Source organism: Tursiops truncatus, chromosome 15 (genome assembly GCF_011762595.2).
Source record: "Tursiops truncatus isolate mTurTru1 chromosome 15, mTurTru1.mat.Y, whole genome shotgun sequence".
Taxonomy (NCBI): domain Eukaryota; kingdom Metazoa; phylum Chordata; class Mammalia; order Artiodactyla; family Delphinidae; genus Tursiops; species Tursiops truncatus.
The window spans coordinates 12,874,246-12,883,636 of record NC_047048.1 but is presented as its reverse complement, the minus strand read 5'-3'; the positions used below and the strand labels follow the sequence as shown (position 1 = coordinate 12,883,636).

Below are 9,391 nucleotides of genomic sequence, written 5' to 3'. Positions count from 1 at the left end.
TCTGGCCATGGAGTCCCTGGGAGTCTCCTTTGTTAGCAGAATCTACCCTCATGGGCAAGACCCTTGGTACCAGGTCCCCAAAGGCCTTTCTGAATCTGGCCTTTGGGGCTCCTTCCTGTAACCACTCCTTTATGGCCATCTGTCAAGCATCACTTGCATTTTCCTGTTTTCATCTTGGCATTTCTTTTCTTTCTCAAACATTAGCAAATAAAATCCTACCCAGACTCATCAACCTAGTCTGTTGGAACCAATAGGGAGATCAGAAATTCCCTGGTAAAGCCCAGTCTCTGGCCTTCTTTCCATTTTTGAGGTGAGGAAACCGAGGCCCCTGGAGAGGCAGGGACTGACCCGGCTTCAATCCATTGCATCCCTGTTGGCGCCTCTGCCCTCAGGCACTATGCAGAAGGGACTCAGAGGCGCCACCACCTGGCCCTTAGCAGGACTTCAGGGGAGGCAAACAGACAGGGACACATCTCCCACCAGCTCAGGACTCTCAGGGGTAGAGGCCTCCCAGAGCTGAAGGGAGTTTGGGGAAACCCAGGAGCAAAGGCGAACTGGGCTGCAGCCACACCTGGCTGAGACAGAGGGCTGCATTCCATTAACTCAGCAACGTCCTTGAAAATGCCTTCCTGCCCATCAGCCTCTCTCAGAGGCTCTCACGCCAGCCTCTTCACTCGTCCCCTGGATGTAAGCCCACTGGGGGGGGGGGGCGACGAGCCTTGTCCTCTTGGCGCCTGCAGTAACCCCAGCACCTAGCACGAGCCTGGCCAAAAGGACGCCCTCCATGTTCGTCACATAGATGAATGTCCATTGACTCCACACCCACTAATGGATTCAGGAAGTTTCACTGCTGTGAGGGGTGTGTGAACCACAGCAGTTGACATCTTAGTTGCATTATTACAGACCCACTGGGGTGAAGATCCGTCTGAATGGATGAAAATTCCAAATTACAGAGGAATGCTGGTTTATTACTTCCAAGGACTGTCCATTTATTGCCCAGAACTTTAGTTCTACTTTAATAATTAGATATGAGAATACTTTGTTTTCAAGAACACGATTGAACGCTTGTACGCATCCACGGTCACAAACGGCCCATCGATGTCTGCCCACCGTGTAAGGAAGCTCTGCTTTGTCTATATAAAATTTCTGTATACTAAGATCATCCCGGACCAAATACGACATCTTGTGGGCTGCTTTGGACCACACAAGCCACTAAATTAAAAAAAAAAAAACCTTAAATGTACAGACTTGGGTTAATCATAATCCTTGATTCATAGCATATTCTCATCAATGAGCCATTCACGATACCCTTGTTTCTTTCTCCCTTTCCTTTCCTTTCCTTGCACCAGTTCACAGCCTCTGGAATATATACCTGGTGTCAACTAGAAGTGAGGGTCAAGTGGGTAAACAGTGTCCTTGCCATTGCTGCTTATGGGATGGACTAACTCAGCCTTTTCTCGATGGTAACGTGGGGCCGTGGCTATGGTGCAGGCTCTGGAGGGGGACCACCTGGGTGTGTGTCTAGGTTATGCACTTGAACACAGGAATGTTACCTCATCGCTCTGGGCTTTATTGTTCTCACTGTCCGATCGGGGTTACACCTTGTAAGGCTGTTGAAAACATGAAGGGAGAGAGTCCATGTGGGAAGCACAACAGTGCATGCAAAAAGCATGCAGTTAACACTGGCTACTGTCATTACTGCTAAGGAGGGGCTGACCTCTGTGACATTTCATACTGTTAGTGATGCATGAGTTCAAGATGAGAGCTAGTGAGAATCAGGATAGCCCCGGAAGCAGAAAATGTCTTTCTGGCTCCAACAAGGTTACAGTCTCTTTATGGTCCAGCAGGATCGTGGATCAGGCTGAAAAGTCAAAGAGAACAGAGCTTCTCCTCCAGAATCATTTTCTGTCGCCCAGTGATTCTTTCTGCAGCTTTTGGCCAGCACTTCACCTTGACCTTTTTACACAGTCTGAGGCAGTAGTTCTGAAACTTGATTGTGCGTGAGAATCCCCTGGAGGGCTTGTGAAAACACAGATCCCTGGGCCCCACTCTTGCGGATTCACGAGGTTAGAGGTGGAGGTCTGAGAATCTGTGTTTCTAACAAGTTCCCTGGTGCCGATGCTGGTCTGGGGACCACACTTGGAGAACCATTAGTCTCTAAGCAGTGAACTATGATGGGGAACAAGGGGCAGTCAGGGGAGGCTTCCTGGAGGTGAAGGCCTTTGAGCCTCAGTTTGCCAGACGGAGAAGAGACAGCAAAGGGAACAGAAACAAAGAGGTGTGAGTGGCCAGTGTGTGCTGGGAAAGGCCTGCGGAGATGACGCCGACAGGTTCCCAGGCACTAGAGAGGCAGGACTTCGCAGGCTGGACGAGAATCCAGGCTCCACTCTGGTGTCCTCTTTAAATAAGGGATGGTTTGGAACCTGGGAGAGGTGTGAGCAGAACTGGCAGCAGCATGGAGCGGGGGTTTAGGGAGAGTCAGGTAAGAGGACAGGGTAGCAGTTGAAGGACAAGAGAAAAAGACAGCCTTGACTCTCTGCCCAGGTGACTCTCACCCTCCTTTAGAGTCTGGAGGATTTCTTCCGTGATACTAGTTTCAAACTAGGGGGGTTGAGACCCAAGATTCCAAAGGCATGAGATGAACTAGTGGGTGCGAACAGCATTTAAAAGAATGAATAAAAAGACGACAGAATAAAAAACAGAGTTCGTTGCACACAGCAGGGGTATTGCTTCATCAAACCTGTGTCAGGCGTGTGCGCATGCCCTGCATAAGCACGATGGATGTGGGCTACAGTCGAGAAGGTTTGCGTGCCAAGGTTCTGTGCAGTCGTGCAGTTCAGGGAACCAGCCAGCAGTGGCCTCACCCACCTAGTGCAGGCCTTGTTTGGGGCGCACGTCCTGAGGGGCTGAGCATCCTGCAGTAGAGAAGACGGGTCCCGTGGAACCCAGAAGGGGAAGGGCTGAGTGGAGGGAGGGGGAGAGGAGCTCGGAGAGCAAGCTCAACGCTAGGAGGGTCCAAAGAGGGGGAATAAGCAGGAAACAGGCCCTCAGGGGAGGCTTCGTGGAGATGGCTTTGGGTCTGACCTCAGTCAGTGGCTCAGCTCCTGACAGCAGGGCCTTTGGGAATAGATCCTGTAGATAAACGCCAAGAAACAAGGGGAACTGGTGTGAAAAGGTAACCAAGGTTTTAAAAAGTAACCTGAGTCCCAAGAGAGACACAGAGTCCAGATAGAGCTTGAAGAAACCTTAAACATCAGCCAACACATTCAAGTGACAGCTGAGGAAACTGAGGCCAGTTTGCTTGGGACCTGCTGAGGACACAGGCCTTGAAGGCTTCTGGTCCATTGCTCTTCCGGGCCATGTTGAGTCTCCAAACACCGGCTCAGAGGCTAAACTCCAGGTCGCCTGCATCAGGGGGTCAGAAAACATTTTGTACCAATACCCCAGATGCTCCCCCCAGACCCTGCCCTAGTTCCTCCTTCCACCCACCAGGTGAGAAACACCCAGGCCTGTGAGTTAGAAACCCTGGAACCACCATGTCTGCAAATCTTTGGCAAAGAATCCTCACGACAGGCTTCCCTGGTGGCACAGTGGTTAAGAATCCGCCTGCCAATGCAGGGGACACGGGTTCAAGCCCAGGTCCGGGAAGATCCCATGTGCCGCGGAGCAACTAAGCCCGTGTGCCACAACTACTGAGCCCACGTGCCACAACTACTGAGTCCGCACTCTAGAACCCGTGAGCCGCAACTACTGAGCCCACGTGCCACAACTACTGAGTCCGCACTCTAGAACCTGTGAGCCGCAACTACTGAGCCCAAGTGCCACAACTACTGAAGCCCATGCACCTAGAGCCCCTGCTCCGCAACAAGAGAAGCCACCGCAATGAGAAGCCCGCGCACCGCAAGGAAGAGTAGCCCCCGCTCACTGCAACTAGAGAAAGCCCACGCACAGCACCGAAGACCCAACACAGCCAAAAATAAATAAATTTATTAAAAAAAAGAATCCTTGTGGCACTGGCACTGAGTTGGTAAAAAGGAAAAGTTACTTTGTCTTTTGTGTGGGCCGTTCTCTATACAACTTCCATGGGCTCTGGGACTGTGCACACGAAACTCTATCCATGCTGATGGGCTTGCAACCTGCCCAGTTTCAGGTCTTGTTATATTCAGATGTTCTCATCTTACACATTAAGAAACAGTTCCAGACAAGCTCTGTGTTTTTCTCAAGGTCACTGAGAACGGAAGGCACTGGGGTGGCTGCAGGCCCCCTGCCTGCTGGTCTAAGCTCCCCATTGGAGGCTTCGGGCAGTTCTGGTGTGAGATCCTACAAACTAGCTTTGTACTTCTGTAGTGCTCAAGGAGACCAGCAATTTCATCGTGTGGAACCGTCTTTGATGATATTATTTTCTATCTGATAAATAACCCTATTATCTTGAAAGGAAACTTCCCATGTCTAAGAAATTGTTCAGAAACTCATATGGAAAAAAAAAAAAAGATAGCAAAGTTTAAAAAATAATATGTGAAAAAGCCCATGACACTTTGTCACCTTTCCTTCAACCGATTTAATAGCACTGAGGCCAAGTTTGCTCCTCAGGACGGATACACCACACACCTTGGGTACCCACAGCTGCATGGCTAAAGGCAGTGTCTGTTTATGCTATGTAGGTATGTACATGGACAGTCGTATCTTATTTCCTCTCATCCACTTTGCTTGAGGCAGAAGAAAGGATCAACAGTCAACACTGTTGTGAACATCCATCCGAAATGGTAATTATCGCATCATGATATTCGCTCTTTTACTTGTCATGTACTATTAGAAGGTAACAAGATCATTGTCAGTCAGAGATTGTGGAGATAATTAGAGCATCTATAGGTTAGCAGGAAATCAAATTGGTGCTGGTACCCATCAATGCCGGGGAGCAGAACGTAATTAGAGGGAAACTATGCAAAGGTTGAGAGGAATAAAGCCCCGGGGACTAAATACCATGACTGATTTGACAGTCACTTCCGGTCTCACATTGCAGATGGCGGCCTGGAAATAGATGTGCAGGAGAAAGCTGGGCAGTCTGCCAGAAATAGCAAGGCACGCCCGCTGATGGCGAGTCTTGGGAAGGTCCCGAGAATTGCCTGATTTGGAAAAACACAGTTTATCACGTTTTCCAACGTACTAGTTTTTCTTCAAGTTATTTTCTCTAGTCTGGGAGCCGGGTATCAGCATAAAAGCAGGGCTGAGTGAAGTGGGCCTTTATTTAAGCCCAGCATCAGATTTCCAAGCCCGTGAGCCCAGTACCCCCAGCCGGGAGCCTTCCAGAGCCCCCCGTCCCAACCCCCCCCCCCCCCCCCCGCAGAGCTGCAGGCACAGACACCAAGCCCCTGGTTTCTGTTCGCTTCCAGTCCATCTTCTCCGACAGCGGCCACCCGCATCCTGCTAAGCCGGACTGCTTTTGTTTTGTCCAGTTAGGATTCAAACGCCCGTCCAAACCATCTCATCCAAACAACAATGGCATCGTATTGACACCAGAAAATCTAACAATTTTTACATCTTGAAAAAACGAATTTTAGAGGACGAGGGAGAGGTCTGCAAGCTGATGAGGGTTACGCCATGTAGTTCAGTGAGACACAGGAAAAAGACAGGAACAAAATACCTGGAAAGTCTGAAGTTACATACAACAGACTGAGTCCACAGGTTGTAATGGCAAGAACAGGCAAGCACCGGCTGCCGGCAAAGGCCCTCCATCAGATCTGTCATCAACGCAGACAGAGCACATGCTGAGTTTTGAAGGAGGCCTGAGACACAAAGGGTGCTGGCTAAGTCAGCCCGCACGTGTATCACCTACGAAATCTAAAAGCACCTTCCCAGGACTTACAGGACTTTGCTTAGAACATACCAAAAAAAAAAAAAAAAAAAATTCCTGATTGGGTAGAGGGCAGACGTTTACAGAAACTAACTGGCAGTGTCTGCGTGGGTCAGGGAGGGCAGTCAGCCTTCCGTCGTCACTCAAGGGTTCAAGGTGTTTCTCTTCCAAAGCCCTGTCTTGCAAGTATGGCTTCTTCTCTATGGTAAGGTTGGCCATCCCACACAAACAAGCAGCTGGAAGCTTAGTTCACATTTTTTAATAACATGGCACAGTTTACATAACACAAGAAGGCTCCGCCGATGAGAACATGCTGGAGACTCAGTCGCTTCACGTTTCTTTTCACATAGGATCTAGAAAGGACTTTATTACATACAGGAGGAACAGCAAAAAGGTCTGTATAGAACGATCTCTTTACAATACTGAAAGCTACCACTACGGTTCCAGTGTACATATTCCTTGGATTTTTTTTTTCCTTTTTAGTTGTTGTCTTAAAAAAAAAAAAACACTGCACAACATCTGGAATTCACAAAATCTGAAGCTCACAACTAAACCTTCAGTTGACTACTAAAATAGATCTCTCTGCTTATTAGAAACAATGGTCTGTAGTTAACTTTTTTTTTGCAAAAACAGGATAACAACGTCAGATAGCACTTTAATATACTAGAAGACCAAATGGAACTAGTTTTATTTCATACATATATTTTACAGTCCAGTAGACAAGATATATTGTATTTCTTTGCTAGTAAAGTCATATTCTCTCCAAATATGTAGACAAGAGGCTGAATGTATTATAAAAGTTATCATGAAGAGACAGATTTGATGCAAACTCAAAAAAACACGCACACACAAGACCGTCTCTCCGCCACCTTTCACCCTCTGGAATGCTCCCCGGCCCCACAAGGTTGACCTGTTTCGGCTACTCCCGGACTTGATTACCGACGGGAACGTGGTGAGCCACGCTAGGAAATACGCACCTTAACTTCATCAGTTATTGAATACAGTGATAACATATCCATCATCTGAGAAAACGCGAAGCTTTCTTTCAGGATCTGTTTGTTTGGGTGTAACTGGATCTCATTACAGAACGAGGAGGTGTGTACAGGTAGATAGGAAACAGGACACACTAAAAAAACGCATGGTTCCCACATGAGGGGGTGTGTGAAATCACGTGACTGATGGTGACGAGATGCTGGCGGCCTGTTTGTGTCCCCTGATTTTGGCATCTGACAACTCCCATCCTCCCTGGCACTGGTTGTTCACGGCCTTGGTTACCTTTCCGGGGCTGCACTCCCCACTTCCCCCAAAGGCCCACAAGCGGCAACTTCAGATGCAAAGTTTCGGCCTGGGGTCCAATTTGCAAAATCGGGTGTTTCTCCGTTTGAAATAACAAGCAAGGAAAACAGAGTCATATCACATAAGCGCTTGTTCAGGGAAAATATGACCTTAAGTATGTTGTAAATGGACTTGAAAAGGCTCCTTTGAGTTAGGCGGGCTTTTGTGAAAAGCCCTAACATTCATTGCATAGTTGAAGGGTTTAGCTGTCTAGAACAATACATGGGAACACAGCCGAAGCCGACTGTGCTCGCTGATATAAAGTCTGCAAATAGCACATTTTAAGAAGTATTAATGTATTATGTTACTTAATCTTTATCTATTTACATCTGTACAAAGTAAAGCTTTCATCTTACCCTTTGCATATATGAACCATTAGCTCATGAAGCAATCTTTTTTTTTTTTTTACATAACTATGTACACAGCCTTCCCTTCTCATCTGAAAGACCTCTGCACGATGGACTGTGTGGACTGTTGTCTCCTACCCCCGCCCGCCCCCCCCATTATGTGTGTTGTCATCTTCACTGTTTTGGTTCGAATCAAAAGGTTTTATACGAGAAACCAAAAGAGTGGGGAGACATGAGAACATACGAATCGGCTAAAAGATCTGAAAAATTTCAACATAGAATATACAAAAACATTTCAAAATCTGCGCTGAGTCTATACACTTTTTACAAGGGGAAGTGCTGGGGGCTCCCCCCGCCCCGTCTGCGTCGGTCGAGACGCGGGACCTCTGCCTGCGCGCTCTCTCGAGTCTGGCGCCTGCGGCCGCGGGCTCTCTTCGTCCTCTTCGCGTCCCGTCCTCTCCTTACCGGGCTTCGATGTCCTTCAGCGTGTGGGAGGGCGGCCGCTCCCTGATCTCCGCGGACAGAGGGGTAGTCCTCCGGGGGGACACGGGGCGGCCCCCCAGCGTGGAGATGAGCGGCGGAGGCGCGCTGAGCGCCGCTGTCGGGGGCGTCTTGTTGAGCAGTCCGTTCTGGTGGCCCGCGGTGGGGCTGATGCGTGGGTAGTGCATGCTGGGCAGGCCGGGCGCGATGAGGCCGGGGTGCGGCAGGTGTCCGTCCAGGGAGGCGGGGTGCACGGCGTGGAGCCGCGGGTGCTCGTAGTCCTCGCGGAGCACGTGCAGGCGCTCACGCTCGTCCAGGTGCGCCCCGCGCTCGTGCTCCCGCCGCGCGTCCACCGACAGCGGGTGGTGGTGGTGATGGTGGTGGTAGTCGTGGGGCTCCCGGTCCCTGAAGGAGCGGTCGGCTTCGTACAGCCGGGGGGCCGAGAGACGGTGCAGAGGGTCGCTCCTCAGCAGGAAGTCCCTGCCCAGCGGGTCTCTCCGGTGAATGTCAAGTTCCCGGTAGGGGTCCCTCAACGGGTCCCGGATGGGGTCCCAGTGGAAAGGAGGATACGGGAAGCGCTCTCCGCCCGGGATGGGGCTGATGCCCATGAAAGGCGTCATCATGCGAGTCCTGTCCAGGCTGCTGATGCTGTTCATGGGGTGTATGCCCGTCACCCCCACGGTCATGGGCATGGAGGCCAAGGGCCCCGGGTGCACGCTGGCCGAGGAGCTGGGCGGCGGCGGTGGCGGCGGCGGCTCCGAGGACCGGTGGCTCTGCGGGGCCTCGGCGGGCAGGTCGTGGTCTTCTTTGCGCTCCTCCTTCACCTTGACCTCGGCGCTCTTCTTGGGGTTCTCGTAGGCCGGCTCGCCCTTGCGTGGCTCGGCCTCGCGGCTGGCGGCGCTGCCCGGCCTGGCGCTGTCGCTGGCGGGCACGCGTGCGTAGGGCGACGGCACCCGGGCTAGCTGCTTGGCTTCCTCGCCCGCGCCGCGGCCCTCGTGGCCATGGCCGTGGCCGTCCTTCTCGGGCAGCGGGCCCTCCTTCGCCTTGTGCTCGTCGGCGCCCAGGTCCTTGCGGGATTCCGAGTGTTCTCTCTCCCTGTCTTTGGATTTGTCTTTCTCACGAGCCTCGGTGCTCAAATGAGCCCTGATCTGTTCGGTGGAGCTGCGGCCGTGCCCCAGGGTGCTCCCCGGGAGGACGGGTGCTGGTGAAGGGTGGCTGGAGTGTCTCTTCTCGACGCTTTCCCTGAGGAGGAGACACCAGGAGGCAAATGAGACGGGCTGCCGGCCGGCCAGGGGCTGCCAATGAGATGGCGGGAAGAGGCCGTGCGGGGCTCTGGCCCCCACGGTCCCCCGGGCAGCCGCACGTGCCCTTTGTGGGC

The 9,391-nt window shown here is 51.4% G+C and overlaps 1 protein-coding gene across 9 annotated transcripts in view; it reads right to left on the bottom strand.

Moving 5' to 3' along the window:
• Positions 1–6,094: 6,094 nt before the first annotated feature.
• The window catches only part of AUTS2 (activator of transcription and developmental regulator AUTS2), a 1,117,278-nt gene continuing 1,113,981 nt past the window's right edge, over positions 6,095–9,391 (bottom strand). For all 9 annotated transcript variants that reach the window (XM_073792031.1, XM_033839891.2, XM_073792029.1 and 6 more), the window contains one exon: positions 6,095–9,255. In XM_073792031.1, the coding sequence (XP_073648132.1) occupies positions 7,995–9,255 (1,261 nt within the window). In that variant the 3' untranslated portion in view covers positions 6,095–7,994. The remainder of the gene's footprint in view (positions 9,256–9,391) is intronic.